Source organism: Oryctolagus cuniculus, chromosome 2 (genome assembly GCF_964237555.1).
Source record: "Oryctolagus cuniculus chromosome 2, mOryCun1.1, whole genome shotgun sequence".
In the NCBI taxonomy this organism is placed as follows: domain Eukaryota; kingdom Metazoa; phylum Chordata; class Mammalia; order Lagomorpha; family Leporidae; genus Oryctolagus; species Oryctolagus cuniculus.
This window is the reverse complement of record NC_091433.1, coordinates 89,188,386-89,211,752: the sequence shown is the minus strand read 5'-3', so window position 1 is coordinate 89,211,752 and position 23,367 is coordinate 89,188,386. Positions and strand designations below refer to the sequence as shown.

At 36.5% G+C, this 23,367-nt stretch overlaps 1 protein-coding gene and 1 pseudogene across 5 annotated transcripts in view; both read right to left on the bottom strand.

Moving 5' to 3' along the window:
• Window positions 1-23,367, bottom strand: part of LOC138843046 (disintegrin and metalloproteinase domain-containing protein 32-like) — a 498,529-nt gene that overhangs the window by 467,453 nt on the left and 7,709 nt on the right. For 2 of the 5 annotated variants that reach the window (XM_070068574.1, XM_070068573.1), the window contains exon 2: window positions 2,522-2,583. In XM_070068574.1, the coding sequence (XP_069924675.1) occupies window positions 2,522-2,583 (62 nt within the window). Of the gene's footprint in view, window positions 1-2,521; window positions 2,584-18,406; window positions 18,487-23,367 lie in introns of all 5 variants that reach the window. The other 3 variants (XM_070068575.1, XM_070068576.1, XM_070068577.1) reach the window with 3 other exon arrangements.
• LOC100350360 (nucleophosmin pseudogene) lies at window positions 19,187-20,200 on the bottom strand (annotated as a pseudogene).

Genomic DNA, 23,367 nt, shown 5'->3' with positions numbered 1-23,367 from the left:
TAAATAAAAGAAGCTCATCCCCCCCCAAAAAACTACCGTGTGTTTTCACTGAACTTGGTAAGTGATAGAATACAAATATGTGAGTGAAAATGACATTTTGAGAACTGATTCTTGTTTATAGCCCTTGCCTCAACTGTTATGGAACAGTGTTTTTCTTATTATTATGCTCTGAAATCTCCTCGTGGGGGTTAATTGTATGAGTATAAAATAAAATGAAAGTATGTTATTATAAAATTTAAAAGAAAGAATAAGAAAAAGGAGGAGGGAGGGTGGGAGAAAGGGTAGAGGGGGAATTGCCACTATGTTCCTAAATCTGTATATATTAAGTACTTATTTGTTCACCTTATGTAAGTAAAAATGTTTTTAAAAAGATGACTGCACTCAGTATCGGAATATTTGGGTTTGATATCCAGCTGTAGCTCCTCTCTTAAACTTTTGTTAATATAGGCATCAGTAACTGGATCAAGTTACTGGATTCCTGTCACCATATGGGAGAACCCGATTGAATTCTTGGCTCCTGGTTCTGACCTGACTCAGTCCCAGCCACTGCAGGCCCTTTGGGAATGAACCAGATGGCAGGGCTTTCTCACTGTCTTTCTCCACCTCCCTCCCTCTCAAATAAATAATTTTTAAAATTTTATTCCAAAGTATTTTATTTTTATATATTATAAATCAAATGTTTTCTTGATTTCTTTTTAAACTGTTCTTTTAGTGTAAAGAAACTGCTGGTTTTTGTAAGCTGAGTTTGTATCTTTACTGATTTATTTATTGGTTCCAACAGAGTTTTAGTTGGGCCTTTAAGATCATATGGAAATAGAAACACTTAGCTTCTTTCTTTCTCATTTGTATACCTTTCATTACCTTTTCTTGCTCAGTTTCTTTGTCTAGGACTTACAGTAATATGTTGAAGAAAACTGGTGAGAATAAACATTCCTATAGTGTTTCTAATCCATGTTTAAAAACTTTCAGCTTTTCACTATTGACGACCATGTTAGCCCCAGACTTGTCATATCCAGCCTTTATTGGGATGAGCTACATCCTTCCTATTCCAAATTTTTAGAACTTTTATAAAGAAAGGATTTTGAAATTTGCACCTCTCCACCATGTTCTAAATTAAATTACTCTCTTTTTCTTTCTGTAATTCTGTCAAACAAATAAATCTTAAAAATTAATTAATTAATTGAAGTGACTACCAACTGAGCATTACCTCGGCACATCCCATAGCACTTCATATATAGTTGTCTTCAACAGTGAGACCCTATATCCCTTGGTTGAGATCTCTCTCATTTGTCTGTCCCACTAAATTCTTGCAAGTACTATATCTAATGGGCCATCAAATCTCTTATTTTTATGCTGCCTTAGTATCCGCTAGAAAAAAAAAATCTACTTCTACATGGTAATAGTTGCTTATCACTAATTCTCTTATTAAGTTAGTTGCAACTGCTTCCTTATGGTTATTTGGCTATCCTAGCAATCATTCAGGAAACTTACCAAAACAATACTCACATGCCTTATCAATAGCCCAGGCTCCATTTTCTTTCTTAACACTGTTGATATTCCTGATGTGAAGTTCAAATGCAATGTGAGCCCTCCCACTTTTCCTCTTCAAAAGCTTGAGATTTGTCACCTACCATGTCCTCTTTTCCTTCTGTCTAAAAGAGTATGTTAACTCTCTTTTGGAAGAATTCTTTGACATCTAATACAGGGAATCACTTGGTTTACACCTTTCATCTTTCTCTAAAAAACTACCCCTCAACAAAATAATTTCTTGGTTTTTTCCATATAAAAATATTTTCCTGGTCATAAATGTCAATCTTAAAAAATAAATGTGTTCATGCAACCTTCCTGTTTCTCGTTTCTCTGCACAATATTTTCTATAAGCTTTTTTGTATACTTGCCTGCTTCAGTTCTCATAATTTGGCTCCTCCTAATAGAAGGATACCTAGTTCCACCCCAAAAATTTAATTGAAACTCTCTTCTTGAATGCCCTAAATTACTTCTAAGATAGCCTTTCTCAACAAGGTTTCTTCAAAGTGTTAAACCTCACAGAAAATTATTTCAATTATTTCTCAATTCTCTGAAGGGTAGCATATAGCTAGTACCATTTTCCATAAACTGTTCACCAGCCCCATGACAGCACAAAATCCAGTGGCTATATTAAAGAACTCACTCTACATCCTCATGGTGGTACAACCTCTCTAATAAAATCCTAAATAACAAAATCATGTGACGTAAAGCCTGATTATAGAGGGAATGCTGGTCTTGCCAAATTCATAACAAGCATCTCAGACTTCAGGTGATGAGGCCAGATTTCCGGTTGTTGTTGTTTTTTCTAACCTCTAGTCACAAAATACTACTTGGGACATTAGGCCTAAAATTTAAGTAACTCACGGGGATAAACTGGCCATCTAAGATAACTAAATTCTCAATAACAACTATATTTGCTGGTTTTCAATATACATTTTATTATAAATAAACAGCTTCATAAGAATAAATTTTAAAACTAAATAATAAAATTTACCTCTGCTTAAGGTGAACAGTATACAGTGTTTCATTTATTGGAATGATATAGGACATCTGATCCTAAAGAATCCAGAACAATTGTGTGAAACAAATTATTGTAAGAGGCAAACAGTAGCTTTATATAAAATCCCTCAAAGAATGCTTAAAAAGTCTTAATCAAAATGTTATAGACTATTTCTGATTTTAAAATCTGCCAACAAAATATTTTTAAATGTTGGATATTTGTAAATTATAGGATCCATTCTTACTATTTTCATAATATAAATTCAGTCGAAGAATTTATCTACATGTAAGTAAACTGTAACCTTCTTCTGAAAGAAAAGTCCATGTGTGGACACCAATTTAGGTGGTATCACTGGGATAATAGGCATTTACATAAATGAAACTTACTCTAATAGGCAGAAATATTATTTAGACACTTTCTTAAAAATTATCCCAAGGTTCATTGCAAGCTTCCTTTATTATTGAAGAAAAGATTCTTATCCAAAATTTGGTATTGTCTTTGAGTTTAAAAATAATGTTTTCAAGTTAGAACAAGCATGGCAATAGGCTGTGATAACTATAAGGAGGTGAACCTAAGTAATGATTCTATCCTGTAAAATGAAACATGTGAAAGTAAGAGAACATCAGTGAAAACAAAAACAAGTTAAAGATTATTAAAACTAAATTAACACAAATACTATAACACAGAAAAACATGAAATATGTAAGCATCCTAGGTCTGTGAAAATACAGAGCAGCCAAGATTCTATATAAACCAGTAGTAGCTGGTCAAGAATGAAACAAGAAAGTTAAAATCATGGATGATACATGAAGTGAACATCATGAAACTCCTGATAGCACTAAGAAGAAGAGCATTTCAGCTCTATGGTAATCTTCTCTACAGCATATAACCTCAGCCTAATCATGAGGAAATATCAGGTAAACCCAAATTTAGAGTCATTCTACAGAATATCTGACCAATACTCTTCAAAACTCTCAAGATTGTTAAAAAAAAAAAAAAGTGAAGACCAAGAAACAGTGAAAAGGAGATGGGCAGACATGACTTCTTGTCTCCTAGATTGGAATCAGGAACAGAAATAAGAAATTATGGTAAAAACTGATAAAGTCCAAATAAAGTTATATATAGTTAATATAGATAGTTAATTGCAAGGTGCCACTAATAATTTATTTATCTTTAAAAATGTATCCACATGGTTATATAACAATTAACATTACAGAAAACTGAGTGAACACTGTATGTGAGTTATCTGTAGATGTTTGCAATTTACCTACTAGTCTAAAATTGTGCCAAAATTTTAGAAGTTCATGGGAAACAAAGAGAATTAACAGGGAAACTGGAAGAAGGGAAAAACTACAGAGAAGAAATGCAAAAGGGAAGACCTTGACAATGAAGGAGCAGGGTATACTAGTTTCAAAATTTGCATTGGTAAAAAAATACTTCCTTGGTAAGTGCAATTTAAATGTGATAACTGAACACAGATTTTGGAAAAGTTTTACCTTTTGGTAAAGTAGACTGATGTTCAAGTGGTTCCAATATGTACTTCATAGATGAACAAATTCTCAAACAAAAACTTTGTAATTATTAAGATATTAGTGTGCTTCCTTTATATTTTTACTATGGGAGTTAGCATGAAATGTCTTTTTTCTGTTATTTTTCATGTTAATGTAATATTAATGCAAGTAGAACAGAGTTGATGTAGTTCAGATACAATTCTAAGAATATAAGGTTAATCAATTCCTCCCTCCCACCCTCCCCCACCCTCCCAACCTACCTCCATCCCTCTCCCCTTTTTTACTTCTTCTCTTTCTATGTCTATGTCTATCTTTCCTTGTAAGTTACATTTAAATTTATATGAAATTCAATGGTTTAATGAATTTCTCTGGTAAGTGAACAGCAATAAGTAAAAAGTAAAACCCTATTTCAGCAGGAATATTAGGCAATGACTATCAAAAATATCAAATGGAAAGGTGAACATTTCACCAATACACAGTAAATTTCAAAATAATCACAGATCATCAAAACTGTAAGAGTATAATATTCTTAACCAATGGCTTGACAAAAACATAAAACAAAGCATCACAAAAATATATTTGCAGCAATACTGATACAGTCATTTTATTTTTTTCTTTTAATTTTAGCTCCCACATACAAGGGAGAAATCTGGTATTTGTATTTCTCTGTCTGGCTTACTTCACTCAATATGATGTCTTTCAGCTGCATCTATTTTGTGAATTGTATAATTTCAGTTTTAATAGTTGAATACTATTCTAATTTTTATGTATATGCCTCCATGTCAGCCTCCATGCCCATTTTTTAATTTGATTTGGCCTATTTTTTTGATGTTGAATTTCTTGAGTCGCTGACATATTCTGGATCTTAATCCTTAATCAGATAGCATGCAAATACATTTGCCATTCTGTAGAATGTTGGCTATACTTAAGCTTCTGATTCTAATAAGATTCAGTATGTTTAGTTTTATTTCCTGTATGTTGGGGGTCTTACCCAAGAAGTTACCACCTAAACCAACATCTTAGAGTATTTCCTGTTAACTTTCTTCAAGTAATTTCATAGTCTCATGTCATAAACTTAGATCTTTCATCCATCTTGAGTTGACTTTTGTATATGGTGAGATGTATTGAATTAATTTCTATATATATATACTATATATAATATGTAATACATATATTATATATATGCCAGCACCACAAAATGAATATTTTATTCTTACTCACATGTATGATCTGTGCACTTTTGTCAAATATCAGTTGGCTATATGTATGTGGAATAATTCCTGGGCTCTCTGTTCTGTTCCACTGATCAATGTGTCATTTTAGAGATCTTTCATTGCTTTGATTAAGCTTATTCTTAAATATTTGATGTTTTTTCTGGTGGCAATTATGAGATTTCTTGATTTCTCTTTCAGTGAGTTCATCACTAGCATATAAAAATCTACTGTGTCTTCTATGTTTATTTTGTAACCTGCCATTATACTGAACTGGTTTATCAGTTCTAACAGCTTTTTGGTGGAGTGTTATGTTTTTCAATGTACAGCATCATCTTATAGGCAAACATGGATATTTTGACTTCCTCCTTTCCAATTTTGAGGCCCTTTCTCTTAATTGCTCTTGCTAATTCTTCCAGTTCTATATTGAGTAAGAGTGGTTTATTTTCATGTTGTATCGTTATTCAGTTTTCATAACACAGTGATACTTGCCTCATTGAAAGACTTACAAAGTTACATCTTATGCAATGTTTTGGAATAGATTGAGAAAAGCATTGAAGTTATTTCCTCTTGAAATATTTGTACAATTCAGTAGTAAAGCCATTAGGTTCTGGACTTTTACTTGAGAAATAATGTTGATTACTGCTTCAATCACATTGCTTGCCATGAGTAAGTTTAGCTTGTCTGTATCATCCAGATTTAAACGTGGTAGATTAATTTATCCATTTCTTTGAGGTTTTCCAGTTTGTTACCATATAGTTTCTCATAGAAGTTTCTTATGATCCTTTGTATTTCAGTGGTGTCATTGTAATATCTCCTGCAATTCTAATTTTTGTATTTTTCTATTTTTTCTCTTGTTAGTCTGGCTAATAGTCTATTTTGTGTATCTTTTCACATAATCAGCTTTTTGTTCTGTTGACCTTTGGTATTTGTTTAGTTTCAATTTCATTTATTTCCTCTTGTTCTTGGTATTTTAAACCTTTGTTATTCATCATTAGGTCATTTATTTGCCATATTTCCCTTTCTTTAATGTAAGTGCTTTATGCTGTAAACTACCCTGTTAAAACTACTTTAGCTGTACCCCACAAATTTTGATATGCTATGTTTTCATTTTCATTTATTCTTTTTTTAAACTTTTCTAGAGTAAGACATATATTTTTTAAAGATTTATTTATTTACTTGAAAGGTGGAGTTACAGAGGCAGAAAGAGGGAGAGGAGGAGGGGGAAGGGCAAAGGGAGGGGAGGGAAAGGGAGGGGAGGGAGGGAAGGAGAGAGGGGGAGAGGATCTTACAACTACTTGTTCACTCCCCAAATGGTCACAATGGCCAAAGCTGGGCCAATCTGAAATCAGGAGCCTGGAGCTTCTTCCAGGTCTCCCATGTGGATGCTGGGGTGCAAGCACATGGGACATTTTCTACTGTTTTTCCAGGCCATAGTAGAGAGTTGGATCAGAAGTCGAGAAGCCAGAATTGGAACTGGCGCCCAAACAGGACACTGGTGCCATAGGTAGAGGCTTAACCCACCATGCCACATCATCAGCCACTCATTTTCATTTAATTCAAGTAGGCTTATTTACTTTTAAATTTCTTAAATGACACATTGATCATTTGGTAGCATGTTAACTTCCATGTACTTATGAGTGTTCTTCTCTTCTTTTTGTTAAATTTTTATTTGACAGAGTTAGACAGTGAAAGAGAGAGACAGAGAGAAAGGTCTTCCTTCCGTTGGTTCATCCCCAAAATGGCTGCCATGGCCAGAGCCATGCTGATCTGAAGCCAGGAGCCAGGTGCTTCTTCCTGGTCTTCCATGCGAGTGCAGGCACCCAAGCACTTGGCCCATCCTCCACTGCCTTCCTGGGCCACAGCAGAGAGCTGGACTGGAAGAGGAGCAACCAGGACTAGAACCCAGCACCCATATGGGATGCTAGCACCGCAGGCAGAGGATTAACCAAGTGAGCCACGGCACCAGCCCCTTCTTGTTGTTAATTTCTAATTTTATTCCTTTGTTACCTGAGAAGACATCCAGTTTGATTTCAATATTTTTCAATTTACTGAGGCTGGATCTGTGGCCTAATATATGGTCTAGCCTAGAAAATGTGGGGTTTTTGTTTGTTTGTTTGTTTTTGTTCCAAAGAGACCATTTGGCTGAAATGTCCTCCAAATGTCTGTTAGGTCCATTTGCTCAATAGTATGGTGAAAATCCAATGTATCTCTATAGATTTTCTGTCCAAATGATGTTTCCATTGATGACAGTGGGGTGTGAAGCCACCCACTATTATTGTATTGGAGTCTATCTCTCCCTTTAGGTCATACATAAACACACACACACACACACACATAATTGCTATAACTTCTTGCTGAATTGAACATTTTATCAAAAGAATTGGGGTCTTGAAATGTATTGCCTGTAGAGCTGAAGTTTTAGTTACATTAATCACTAGCTTAAGCAGGTAGTTTTATCTCATCACTCCTGTGCCAAGGTTTATTACCAACTCATAGACCGCTGCAGAATGACTGTCATTCCCTCTACTCCTTGTATGCCATTCCAGCACAAATGAAGCTTGTCTTTTTCCCAGGTACTAATCAGCACCACATCACCTGATTAGAAATGATTAACTATCATCTTCAGAGGCAGAGTCTGGGCAACTAGTCTTTTTAAACTAAGGGATGATAAGAGTGGAGGATATGGCCAGTATATAAATTTTTTTAGAAATCGATATTTTCTTTTTGTGGTCGCAAAGTCCACATCCAAGTAAGGGAGTCCTATCCAAGTAAGGGAGCCCAAATGATAATTTGGGGAGGGGGGAATTCCACATCCTTTTCTGGAGCCACTTTAAGGTGTGCTATTGGGGTGGCCAACATTGTGGCACAGTGGGTTAAGCTACCACTTGCAATGCCAGCATCCCATGTGGATGTCAGTTCAAATCTTGGCTGCTCCACCTCTGATCAGCTCCATACTAATGAACCTGGGAAACAAAAAGAAAATGGTCCAAGTCCTTGGGCTCTTGCACCCACATGGAACACCTAGAGGAAGCTCCTGGATCCTGGATCCTGGCTTTGGCCTGGCTCAACCTCGCCCATTGCAGACGTTTGGAGATTTAACCAGCAGATGCAAGATATCTTCTGTCTCAATCTCTCTCTCTCTCTCTCTCTCTCTCTCTCTCTCTTTCTCTCCCCTTATCCCCCTCTCCCTCTTTAACTATGCCTTTCAAATAAATAAAACAGGGAGTCACTATTGGGAAACATTCTGTACAAGGTAGTTTAGTTTTTAAGATTCCTTGTGAACTTTTCTGAAGAAGAAGGATGCCGGAGAGTGTGATAGTCCCATAACCCCCCTTCAGCACCAATGACATAAAATGACTTCCATTAGCTGAATTAATCTTTTTGAACAGGCCAAATCTAGGTATGATTTGCTTTATTAACATCTTGACATTTTTACCACTGGCAGTTATGAAAGGGAGAATTTTCACCCAGCCATAGAAATGATCCAAAATTAGCAGCAAATATCTTGTCTTCCCACCTCAGGAATTTTTGAAAAGTGTATGTGACTACTTTGAAATTCCTTAACCAAGGAGGTTTTCTGTAGTTTGATTTTTTCCTATCTTTATTTTCTTTATTTATCCTCTAGCATTTTTTTTTTTTTTTTGCTAAACTGAGGCTGGAGCCTTAATGTTACTCTTGGGAATCTGGGATTAGGCTGTATAAATTTTTAAAAAGGTTTGTCAGAGATCTCATTTGCAATTTTGGGTTTTACAACTTTTTATAGAATTCTCTTTTTGGTGACCATTTACATGAACTACAGCCATATTCTGTGAGAAGTAAGAGGATTTTTAGGATTTTATTGCTTTCTCAAATACTAGGATTTTTTTTCCTTACTGTTATAAGGGCTCTCTCTCTCCTGATTTTTTAAAGGTATGTACATTTAACTGTATTTAGATTCTGTATACGTAGTCCCTTTCTGACCCTCGAGGAGTTTTAATGCATAGTTGACAGCATACAATTACAGGTCTGAGTTGACCTACTGTTAGACAATCTTCTAGGCTCACATAATGATTGAGTGTTACCATAAATGAAAGAACAACCACTGTGCCTTTTTTCTCTATTACTCTATTACACTCATAAACAACCTCATCTCATTGTGTATTGCAGATTTCTATAAATCCGGTCTGTCCTTCCTATGATACTTTATGCTGTCTATGCAGTTGTGGTTTAACTTTGTCTGTTTTTGTCCCCTTTTCACAGAAAACTAATGGGAATTAAGTAGGTTATCTATTGTTAATAATAAATCATTACTTTTTAATAATATGGCCTCATACTTCAAAATTCAGGAGTCTGCCAGCCATCTCCCAGCCCTCTAGCTTAGGGGAGAGGGAGTGGGAAAGGGGAGGGTTGCGGGTGGGAGGGACGTTATGGGGGGGAAGCCATTGTAATCCATAACTGTACTTTGGAAATTTATATTCATTAAATAAAAGTTAAAAAAAAATTTTGACCTGAGGTGAAGTGTTCACTAACAGGGCTAGAGGTCCTGAAGAAACATCACCTTTCTGGTCTTTTCTACTAACAGGGCTGTCACTGCCACCATTTGTACACATTTAGACCATCCTCTTAAAAAGGGTCAAAGAAGTTTGGAAACAAAAACAACATGTTTTTTTTATCCTCATGTCTGAGTAAGTACCCCCAAGACCCAAATAGATCAAATGGTTTTTTGGAAAGTGGAGCCGTAACAAGGGCATGTTTTAATTATTTTACTCTTTGTTTAATGTTTTTTTTTAGACAATCGAATGGGTTCAGGATTTTTTTTTTAACAATTTATGATATAGCCTTTATTTTTGAGCATATGTCAGCTCATATCCTGCAATAACTGGTCAGTCCCAAAAGCCTGTTTAGCTCCCTCACTGTTTGTGGCGGAGGCAGATTCACCACACCAGATATACTTTGGAGGTTCAATTTTGTCTTTGTTTTTTTGTTTGTTTGTTTCTTTTTCGTTGTTGTTTTGTTTCTTGGATTTTTTAATTATTAAGGTGTCCCAAATAGTTTACCTCTTTTTTTTCTTTATCAAACTATTTTGGAGACTAATAATCCTTTTTTTCCAAAAAGTTAAGCAGTCCACCTTAAGGAGTTTCCCACTACAAAGAAAAGGTTCCTTGTTTATTAGGTCCAAGAGATAAGCCCACAATGTGCCTTTTAAATCCACATTAAACCATTTCTCTTCCAATGGCATCTTATTAAGAAGGGTGTAAGGACTGGGCGCTACAGAGTGTTGGGCCTGGACAATTTGACTTATAGCTCTTAAGTCCTCCTGCCTTGTCACAAAGACTTGTTGTTTCTCTCTTAATAGTCTCTAAATTGATATTTTTACCCACCCATCAATCTTTCGTCATTTCTTTGTTATACCAGGCCAACTGTTGATTACAAAATTAACTTTTAATAGTCCTTGTCCCATTGGTTCTTCTGAATCCAACCCAGAGTACTTTTTCAAAGTTGACTTCTGAGTCTTTGTAGGAATACAGAGAATGTTTCTCACTGCTGTTGGACTACAAATGCCTTTGAGACATTTTGTGACCTGACAGGTATCTTCTCTTTCTTTTCTTTTAAATTTTTACTTAGTATCTGAGGTCTTGCATTTGGGTACAGTCACTGGGAAGAGGATGATGACGACAATGATTATTATTATCATTATTATCCCATTTGAGGATAATATTTGGAGGAAAAAACTTTTGGCCAAGTAAAACAACAATATGTAATCATAGATTTTTCCATTATTTTTAGACCAGGAGCACTGCCCCACAAAAGACCTCCACATTTCCCTAATACACTGTCCAAGGGAATGTTAGAGTATTTATCAGCCCCCTACCCACAGCAACTTCCTTGATTCTCTGGTATTCTCCCTGTGACTAAATTTTGTGTGCTCATCCCCCACTACTGGAGGTATTTGTATACCCCCAACACACCCCAAGACTTGTTTTATATTTATTAATTAACATTAGTGAGAGTTGGAATTCTCATCTGGTTGTCTATTGTAGTCAAAATTCTGTACACTTTTCTGGCAGTGAATTTGGCATATGGTGGCTTGACAGTGTTAAGGTATGTTCCTTTTGTACCCATTTTGCTTAAGGTTTTTAACATGAAAGGATGCTGTATTTTATCAAATGCTTTCTCTGCATTTATTGAGATAATCATGTGCTTTTTATTCTTCAGTGTGTTAATGTGATAGAACACATTTATTGATTTTTGAATGTGGAACCATCGATGCACCCTTGGGATAAATCACAGTTGGTCCTATTCGATGATCTTTTCAATGTGCTGTTAGATTCAGTTAGCTGTATCTTGTTGAGGATTTTTCTATCAATGTTCATCATGGATTTTGGTCTATAATTTTTTATTTGTTGCATCTTTTTGGAGTTATGGAATTAGGATGACCCAGGCATCATAGAAGAAGTCTGAAAGGATTTCCCCACTTTCAATTATTTTGAATACTTTAAGTAGAATTGAGATTAATTCTTTAAAAGTTTGGTAAAATGGGCCCGCGCCATGGCTCAATAGGCTAATCCTCTGCCTGCGGCACTGGCACACCAGGTTCTAGTCCCGGTCGGGGCGCTGGATTCTGTCCCGGTTGCCCCTCTTCCAGGCCAGCTCTCTGCTATGGCCCAGGAGCACAGTGGAGGATGTCCCAAGTGCTTGGGCCCTGCACCCGCATGGGAGACCAGGAGAAGCACCTGGCTCCTGGCTTCAGATCAGCGGGATGAACCAGTCGCAGTGCGCCTGCCGCGGTGGCCATTGGAGGGTGAACCAACGGCAAAAGGAAGACCTTTCTCTCCGTCTCTCTCTCTCTCTCTCATTGTCCACTCTGTCAAAAAAAAATTTTTTTTAATAAAAATTAAAGAAAAAGTTTGGTAAAATGCATCAGGGAAGCCATGAGTTTTTCTCAGTTGGGAATGTGTTTATTACTAATTCAATCTGTCTTATTTAATGGTCTATTTAGGTTTTCTGTGTCTTCATGCCTTAATTTTGGTAAATTGTAAGTATCCAGAAATCTAAACATATTTTCTAGATTTGCTGATTTTTGGCCTTAAACCTGTTTGTAATAATTCCTAATAACCCTTTTTTTATTTCAGAGGCATCAGTTGTAACATCTACTTTCTCATCTCTGATTTTATTAATTTGGGCCTTCCCCCATTTTTGGCTAGTTGGGCCTTAGTTTGTCAATTTTTGGTTCTATTTTTTTTTCCAAAAAACCCTGTATTTCACTGACCTTATGTACAGTTCTTTTTTGTTTGCAGTTTTATTTCTTCTCTATTTTTTATTTTTTATTTTCTCCTACTAATTTGGGGTTTATTCTGTTATTATTTTTCTAGGTTATTGAGATGCACTGTTAGATCTGTTATTTAATATTTTTCCAATTTCTTGATGTAGGCACTAATTGCTATAAATTTTCCTCATAATAATGATTTTGCTGTATTCCACAAGTTCTGTTATGTTCTGCTGTCTTCTTCATTTGTTTAAACTTTTTTATTTCCCCCACCCCCTTTTTTTGTTTTTTGACAGGCAGAGTGGACAGTGAGAGAGAGAGAGACAGAAAGAAAGGTCTTCTTTTTCTGTTGGCTGACCCCCCAATGGCTGCTGTAGACACTGCGTTGATCTGAAGCCAGGAGCCAGGAGCCAGGTGCTTCTCCTGGTCTCTCATGCAGGTGCAGGGCCCAAAGACTTGGGCCATCCTCCACTGCACTCCTGGGCCACAACAGAGAGCTGGACAGGAAGAGGAGTGACTGGGACAGAATCTGGCACCCGACCAGGAATAGAACCCCGGGTGCCGGTGCCGCAGGCAGAGAATTAGCCTATTGAGCCATGGTGCCGGCCTTTATTTCCCTTTTGATTTCTTCTTTGACCCACTGTTCATTTAGTAGTTGTTTAGTGTTGTTCTGTCACCATGAATCTGTATACTTTCTAGAGTTTCTTATTTTTGTTCATTTCCATCTTCATTCCATGGTTCTCAGAAAATATACATGTTATGATTTCATTTTTGTAATTTGTTGAGACTAGCATTTGGACTAGCATATGGTCAATCTTAGAAAATGTTCCATGTACTGATGAATGTGTATTCTACAGCTGTGGGATGAGGCATTCTATAGATATCATTTAGATTCATTTGGTCAATAGTGTCAACTAGTTTTGTTGTTTCCTTATTTTTTATTTTATTTTATTTTTTTGCCTAGTTGATCTATACATTGATCAAAGTAAGGTGCTGAAATTCCTCATTATTCCTGTATTGGAGCATATGTCTCCCTTTAGGTCCATTAAGATTTGTTTTAAGTAGCTGAGTGCTCTAGCATATACATAAAATGCATATACATAAATTCATCTACATTTACTATAGTCCCAATAATCTTTTGAGCTGATCCCTTAATCATTTTATAATAACCTTGTCTCTTTGCACAGTTTTTGTCTTCAAGTCTATTTTGTTTGATATTAAGAAAGCTACTCCAAGCTTGTTTTTCTTTTCCATTTGCAAGGAATCTTTCCATACTTTCACTTTCAATCTGTGCATCTTTATTGTACGTTGTGATTCCTATAGGCAGCATATAGATGGGCTTTGCTCTCAATTCATTCAACCAGTTTGCATCTTAATTGAAGACTTTAGTCCATTTACATTCAAATTTATTATTGATAAGTAAAGATGTGGTCTTGTCATTTTTCTGTGAATATTCCTTTTGCTTGATTTGGATCTGCTTTGTACCGTTACCAGGAGGTTGTCTGCTTTCACATTCTTGCATAATGCTGGTTATGCTTCTCTGTTTCTTGATATATAGCACATCCTTTAAAATCATTTGTAAGGATTGCCGACTGATGAAAAATTCTTTCAATTTCTGTTTATTCTGGATGGCCTTTATTTCACCTTCATTTATAAATGAGAATTCTTTCAGGTATATTATTCTGGAATGACAGTTTTCCTTTAAGGACTTGGTCTACATCTCTCCATTCTGTCCTAGCATGTAGGATATTTGCTAAGAAATCTGCTGTCAATTTAATTGAAGATCATTCAAAGGTAATCTGGAATTTCTCTCTTGCACATTTTTGAATATTTTCTTTATGTTTTATTTTTGAAAGTTTGAATAAAATGAGTCACGGTGAAGACTTCTCTAATCAATTCTATGTGGAGTTCTATGTGTTTCCTGTACTTGGATGTTCATATTTTTTCCAAATCAGGGAATTTTCTGATAGTATTTCACTGAATATATTTTCTTTTTTTAACTTTTATTTAATGAATATAAATTTCCAAAGTACAGCTTAGCTTATGGATTAAAATGGCTTCCCCCCATAACGTACGTCCCTCCCACCCGCAACCCTCCCCTTTCCCACTCCCTCTCCCCTTCCATTCACATCAAGATTCATTTTCGATTCTCTCTATATACAGAAGATGAGTTTAGCATACATTAAGTAAAGATTTCAACAGTTTGCTCCCACACAGAAACATAAAGTGAAAAATACTGTTTGAGTACTAGTTATAGCATTAAATCTCAATGTACAGCACACTAAGGGCAAAGATCCTACATGAGGAGTAAGTGCACAGTGACTCCTGTTGTTGACTTAACAAATTGACACTCTTGTTTATGGCCTCAGTAATCACCCTAGGCTCTTGGTCATGAGCTGCCAAGGCTATGGAAGCCCCCTGGGTTCACTGACTCTGATCATTTTTAGACAAGGCCATGGTCAAATTGGAAGTTCTCTCCTCCCTTCAGAGAAAGGTACCTCCTTCTTTGATGACCCATTCTTTCCACTGGGATCTCACTTGCGGAGATCTTTCATTTAGGTTTTTTTTTTTTCTTTTCCCCAGAGTGTCTTTTGGCTTTCCATGCCTGAAATAGTCTTCTAATCAATTATTTTTCACTTTTCAGGAATGTCTTTCAGGAATGCCTAAGGCACATATATTTTTATTTATTTTATTTTTTTATTTTTATTTTTTACAGGCAGAGTGGACAGTTAGAGAGAGAGAGAGAGAGAGAGAGAAAGGTCTTCCTTTGCCTTTGGTTCACCCTCCAATGGCTGCCACGGCCAGCACATTGCGGCCAGTGCACCGCGCTGATCCGAAGCCAGTAGCCAGGTGCTTCTCCTGGTCTCCCATGGGGTGCAGGGCCCAAGCACTTGGGCCATCCTCCACTGCACTCGCAGGCCATAGCAGAGAGCTGGCCTGGAAGAGGGGCAACCGGGACAGAATCCAGCGCCCCAACCGGGACTAGAACCCTGTGTGCCGGCGCCGCTAGGTGGAGGATTAGCCTATTGAGCCGTGGCGCCGGCCTTAAGGCACAATATTTTGTTGTCTCATGGTATCCCAAAGATCCTGAACACTGCTTTTACTTTTTTTAATTATTTTTCTTCTTTTTTTTGTCTGAGATATTTCAAAAGTTTTGTCTTCCAGATTAGATATTCTTTGTTCTGCCTCAACAAGTCCATTCAATAGGCTTTCCACTGTATTTTTCATTAGGCATATTAATTGCTTCATTTCTAATATTTCAGTTTCATTTTTATTTAACATTTCCAAGCTGAATTTCTCAACCATGTCATTCACAATTTCAATTAAACCATGTAATTGCTTCTTGATTTTTGAGTAAATGTACATTCCTTTGAATTACTTTTTAGGCATTTCATCAATCTCCTCATCTCAGCAGTCTAATATTAAAGTACTACCATGCTCCTTTTGGGGAGTCCTATTTTCTTCCCTGTTCATTTTTCTTACATTTCTATGCTTCCTTTTACACACTGCAGAAACACTTGTTGATATCTCCTCTGAAGTGTTTTTTTCAGCATGTGCCTCTAGTTGTTGTGGCATGCCAGTGCCTTCAGGGGATATCCAAAGGTATATGCTGGATGGAGCCAGGGATCTCTGGCCACCATTTTTGGGTGGGGCAAAACTTCAGGATAACACCCAAGTTATGCATGGCAGCTCTCCTCTGTACTCCACAGGGGAGAGGAGATGAACACTCTGGTTGGTGTGATCACTGTCTCTGCCCTTCTCCATGCCAACATGAGCCTCTCTGTGCCTGTACTCCCCACTCCCTGTCACATGAACCACACAATGAAGCTATGTACCCTGCAGAGTGAGCATGGAGCACTTTGCAATGTCCACTTTGAGTACTCAGGGACTTCTGAGCTTCTGGAGTAGTGTTCAGGAATTGTCCAAAGACTCAGCCACACCCCATACCCATGTCAGTTTCCCAGCCTATCACAGTCACAGGATTCACAGAGTCACAGGTTGCAGGGCTCCCCACACAGGCTGCAAGGAATCTTTCTCTGGCCTGTGAACCTGCACACCCAGAGAGAAAGCCACCCTGTCCCTGAATCTCATGCTTGGGTGGGAAGAGTTGAGGGGAGTAACATGCCAAGTAGGCACCTACTCCACCTCCACCTAGACTCAGTCACTAGAGACTGCAGAGTTCTCCCTCTAAAAAATCCACCAGGTCGCATGGCATCCTAAAGCCTCCAGCCACCCTAATCTGGGAAGATGGCACAGCCCCCAGTTTGCACAGTGCCCTGTTATGGGGAGGGGGTGATACAATGTGCCCTTCCTTCACAGAGTTAAATGGGCAATCTGCCCCTGCCAACTCATCTGTCTAGACTCAAGGATAGTGGGGACTATGAAGCTCTCCTTCAGACAAGATCACCAGTGGAGCACAGTCCTCTGCAAGCTCCTCCCACATCACATGGAAAGATGACCTCTCCAATAGACCACAGAAGTCACTGCTGGTGACCTGAGAGCTTCTCTGTCAGGTGGCGGCTTTATCTGCTACACCACAGCACCGGACCCCAGATCCTCTTATTTCTGCAAATTTTTCAATGAAACTTCTCTCTAAATCAAAGAGTCTCCCAGGAACACATATCTTTCCTGTGTTTCTGATATCTTTCTTAGATTGAAATCAGCACATCTCTTCCCTATTCAGTCATCTCAGATGATGAACCCAAGACATTACTAGTAGTCTTGTAAGGGTGTCTGATAAGCTGGCACACCCAGGCCAATTACAGCAAGCATTATGAAGATGAAAAGTCTCAAACTGAAGAAAAATAATTACAAATTGTGTGCTTCATAAAGAACATGTATCTAGAACATATGATTTCTAGAATTCAAAAATACAGAATTAAACAACCCAACTTTACAGTGGATGAATACAACAGAAAGTTCACCAAAAAGATAGAATAGCTAAATGGGCCCATTAAAAAAGGCTCAACTTAATTATACATCAGAAAAATGTTTACCACTATACTCCACTAAAATAATCTTTTAACCCAAAAGACAACATCAAATGTTTAAAAGTATGCTACAAAAAATTCAGATGTTGCTGATGTGAAATGCATATTGGCAGATTCACTATAGAAAACAGTGTAATGATTTCTAAAAATATGAAACACACTCTGACCACGTGTCACATTAATTTCACTCTGAAGAATATATACAAAAGAAAGAACTAATTTGTATGGACAGAAAACACATCAGTAGTTTCCAAGGGCTAGGAACAAAGGACAGAGATGAACTTAAATGGGCATGAAGGAACTATTTGGGGCAATAGAAATGTTCCACAACTGGATTGCGATCATGTTCTTACACTGTACTTAGAATTAGTGATCATTTAGCTGTGCACCTACAATGAATGGGTTCTGTGGTATGTAAATTATAGCTCAATAAATGTTAACATTAAAGTATTATTAAAATGGCCACTTATAAGACAGCCTCACTTAATTGTACCTTTTATCTCCCATCAAAATTCACATGGAATATCCACAGAAATATCTGTTCAACAAATAAATGAATAAAGTATTTCCTTTTCCACTAAAAATAATAATGAAAGGGTCTCAAGTAAAGTCAGATGCAAAGGAGAAGACTGAGGAACAAGGTTTGAGCTAAATGTTACTCTTCTTGCATCACTCTCTTCATCAGACTCTCCTAGCTATCATTCCAATAACACACTTAATTTTTCTATAATACCAAAATGACAGATAGTATACAAAACAGATAATTTTGACTTATACATTTGCTTTGCTATCAAAACTTTAAATTCCTTACTAATAGTAATTTTAAACACATACATACAATAATATGGCTGATATATTTTATAACTATGTAAAAAATTGAAATTCCACATAATTTAGGGAGAAAAAAATATTCCTTACGTATCTTACTTTGAATTTACCACTGGCATTTGCTTGGATTTTCTCTGGTAATATGATTTGTAGAAATGAATTTAGCGAATCTGTAAAAAAAATTTTTTTAAATAATAAGAACCTGTCTTAAATTTGACTAAATATCTATTCAGTTTCTTTTTTTATTTTATTAAAATACTGAGTTTATTTCATATGTATATTTGTCTCTCCACCATTTTCACATCTGACCACTGCTACTACTGTGTCCTATGATAACATTCCATACATACTTGAAACCAAGCAAAGGATGGAGTTCCTTCTTGAAAAACTAAACAGGTATTTTGGACAACACATTCTTGGCAACGGAACCTGGACAACATTTATCAAACACAGTAGGGAAAGTTCTCACTCTGCATTATAAAAAGGACAGCCAGATATCAACTGTTACAGAAATGAAATAAGATGGAAAATTTTTTTTTAACTTTTATTTAATGAATATACGTTTCCAAAGTACGAATAATGGATTACTATGGCTTCCCCCCCATACCGTCCCTCCCACCCACAACCCTCCCTTTTCCCACTCCCTCTCCCCTTCCATTCACATCAAGATTCATTTTCGATTATCTTAATATACAGAAGATCAGCTTAGTATACATTAAGTAAGGATTTCAACAGTTTGCTCCCACACAGAAACATAAAGTGAAAAATAATAGATGATTTTTTTTTAATGATGATGAAATCAGATCAGACCTATTGTCATGTTTAATCCCAGTGAGAGTCAAGTTGGGAGTTGATAGTTTCTTTTTTTTTTTTTTTTTTTTACAGAGGATGATGGAAAATTTTAACAAACTGTTGAAACTATTTTCTTAAAGAGACTTCCTCCACTGCCAAAGCTCTTGAATAGCCTCCTGGTCAGTCATCTGGAAGCAATTCTTCACATAATTGATGAATTTGGCTTCCACTTTGGGAAGAGAACCACCTTTTTCTATACTTGCTTGCATTTTTGCTTTTAATGTCTTCTATGAAAGTAGGTACTTTTGGTGTTTTAGGAGTTTTTTCCTGTTTTTTGAAGGATTCTTGACCTTTTGATCTTGGTGTTGATGGTTTTGAGTCTTTCCCATTCTGGTTTGATTTCTGTGCATTTTTGGCTGGGGTATCTCGTATAGATTTCTTCACTGGAGCTTTTTCTTCAGTTTCCTCATCATCAAAATCATCATCATCATCATTATCGTCATCATCTTCATCATCATCTTCAGCAGCAAGGTTTACTTTTTTCTGTGGTACCTTGCTGCCACCTCCAGGGACAGATCGTTTTCCAGATATACTTAATAGCCTCACATCCTCTTCCTCTTCTGACTCTGCATCTTCCTCCACAGCTACTAAGTGCTGTCCGCTAATATGCACAGGCCCTGAACCACACTTCCACCTTAAGACCACAGGTGGTATTATTTCAAAGCCCCCAAGGGAACTGTTGGCTGTACAGACATGTTCAATGTTGCCAGTGTGACTTTAATAGGGCTGCCTGCGTAATTCATTGCGTCTGCTTCAACAATGTGCAGTTCATCCTTGGCACCAGCGCCTAAACTGACCGTTCTTAAAGATAACTGGTGCTCATTTTCATCATTGTCCACTTTAAAGTGATAATCTTTGTCAGCCTTTAGTTCACAATCGAAAAGACAGTTCTGGGGCCTCAGGGGGCTCATGACCATGTCCATCAAATCTTCCATGAGGCGGAGGAACCAACTTGGGTGGGAGAGAAAGCAGACAGAGATTAGATGCCCACTGCTGCAAAGAACAGCCACACAGGACGGAATCACGCCAGAGGTCTATTCAGTTTCTTTCATAAGATTTGCCTATGAAAGTATTGGTGGCTCATCATTATGTATTCATTTTACTTTTTACTCATTGAATTCTTTATTCAGTGTAGCATTAAGCCTTTGACTATAATGTAAATTAATAATATGTTATCTCAAAAATTAGAAAGTGGGAGAGGTAGAAAAGGATGGAATGAAGATGGAAGGAAGGAAGGGAAATATAATACTCTTAGAATTACATCTATAAATGACATCAAATCTGTTCTCTGTTCACTACTATGAAATCAACATGAGAACTGGTGAGAATTATTCTGTAGTAATAATCATGCATTTTCTCTGAGGACCTAATACATTAATAAATTCCCTTAAAAATAAAAACTAAGGGGAAAAACTTAAAATATCTAATTTGAAAACACATGAAATAATTATGAAAGATTTTTTTAAAGTGCAAAGAGCAAGTATTCAACCTATATAAAATTTGCTATTCTTGAAGAAAAACAGAACAAGTAGACAAAAAAATCAATGACATACATCAAAAAATTTCATGGGGGAAGAAGTTAAGCTAGCAAGTGCAAGTCCTGGCTCTGGCTTCAATTCCAGCTTCCCACCACTTCAGACCCAGAGAGGTAGCAAGTGATATGTCAAGTTGTCAGGTCCCTGCTACTTACATGGAAGACACAATTTGATTTCCTGGCTCCCAGTTTTAGTCTCTGCCTAGCCCTAGTCATTTTAGACACTTGGAGAATGGACAGGAGCTTGCTCTTTCTGTCTCTCTGCCTCTCAGATGGTATTAAAAACCAATAAAGAGTACTTTCCTGAAATAAAGGATTTGAAATAGACACTTCGTTTTAGGAAACTCTGATAACAATTAAAACCATGTAGAATTACACCAAAGTGATTGGCATTCTAAGATAAACAATCCTAGAGAAACATAAGCAAAAATAAAATTTGGTGTGAGGAGAAAAAAGCAGGCTAGCTTGAGAATTCGTAAATGCAGTAATCAATGTTAAAATGCCAAAGAATAATGTCTTATTTACAAAAGAGTTAAGCTTTGATTATAAAGTAAATTGAAAGAATGTCATTGTAAAACTTAAAATAAGAACAGAAGGAAGAGGCAGGTTGACAGTGGGGTATTAGGGTAGAAAATATTATGCTCTTAAAACTGTATATATGAGGGGCCAGTGCTATGGCACAGTGGGTAAAAACCTCAGCCTGCAGCACTGGCATCCCATAGGGGTGCAAATTGGAGTCCTAGCTGCTTCATTCAGCTCTCTGGTATGGCCTGGGAAAGCAGTAGAAGATGGCCCAACTGCTTGGGCCCCTGCACCCCTGTGGGAGACCCGGAAGAAGCTCCTGGCTCCTGGCTTCAGATCATCACAGCTCTGGCCATTGCAGTCATTTGGAGAGTGAATCAGCAGATAGAAGATCTCTCTTTGGCTTTACTTTTCTATGACTTTTTTTTTCTTTCAAATAAATAAAATAAATCTTTTAAAAAAATACTGTACATATGAAATACATGAAATTTGTTCCCTTTATATAAATAAAAAGTAAAGTTGGTAAAAGAAAGTGAGAACCCAAAAAGTTTATTTTTCAGCCAAATTGCTATTCAACTATAAAGGCCAAAGACAGATAGGTACAAGCAACAACTCAAGTAAAATACTACATATATGCCTGTTACAGAAGGCAGATAACTGTCTCACAGAAAATCTATCAGTAGAGTTGGAGTAAAAGGCCTAGTGATAGGCACTAAGTATACTTAAATACAGAATAAAACTGAAAGCTAAAGCAATTGTACAAACCATATTTATATAATAGATGCAATGTCAGAAAATTATGCAGACATAATATGACATAGTAAGTACAACAATTTTGTACATATCCAACAACATAGCAACAGAAGAAGCAGCACATACAAGCATACTAGTTTTCTTACATGTACAAGTGGTCAAAAGTGACTTAAAATTACCTAAAAGGCAATCTATAGAAGTGAAATTGACACTTTGAGAAGCAATGCCTTTGAACAGCCCTTGTCAGGACTATTGAGGAACAGTTTTGGTTTTTTTTCCCCATACTAGTTGTTGAACTTCTTACTTAACATAGAATTAATCACATGTATATAAAGTTAATTGAAAATAGATCTTAGTGAAAAATAAGAATGGGAATAGGAGAGGGAAGAGGAGAAATGGGAGGGCAGATATGGGAAGAATCACCATGTTCCTCAAGTTTTATTTATGAAATGTATGAAGTTTCTATTCCCTTAGGTTTCTGGGGGGGGGGGGGGAGAAAATAAGCATATGAAGCTACGAAGCAGCATACTGTTTCATGGCATAAAGTTACAGAACAACTAAAAGAAAAATAATCATAATCATGTAGTAAAAGGGACAAGGAGGTACAAAGAAGTCATAAGATATCAAATTTCCTAATTATTCATGGTGAAGAATTATTAGTTATTGCCTAAATAAAGGATTACATTTATTATATAAAACACTCTAATCATTCCAAATTAAAAGCATCTACAAGGTACCTAGAAAATAAACCCAAAACATTGCAGATTTATATGCTAATTTTTAAACATGACAAAAGCATTAAATTAGGTAATTATCACACAAATAAGAGGCAGTAAAAGTCAAAGAGCTCCATTATTTTAATACATTAAAGTGACTAAAAGAAAGACTCAGACTAGATACACAAAAATTGAAATCCAATTACTCACACCTGTGTAATATCAAACGTTGACTCTAAGTTAATACTAATTTTTGAGGCCTAAAATACTTAAGGTCTTAATACTTGCTTATGAACACTTGCTTATGAACACTTGGGTGATGAATGGAATTTAGGTTCTTATAGCTATGAGAGCACCCAGGGGTCACAAATCCATCCGATCATAATTTAATGAAACAGTTTGTGTAAACAGAGCAGTGACTTTCAGAATGCACACTTTACCTGACGAAAAGAGAAAGGGTTATTATGAAATGGATGGACAAATGGGAACCCCTGAATATCATCTCTACCATTAACAAAACATTACACAAAAAAGTCCTTCTATATACAGAAATTAGTCCCATTATGATGGAAAAATATATGCAAGAGCAGTGATTCTCATTATAGTCCCAAACATTATTTGCTTGCTCTACAAAAACAACATACATGCAACAAACAAATGGCAATGAATTTCCT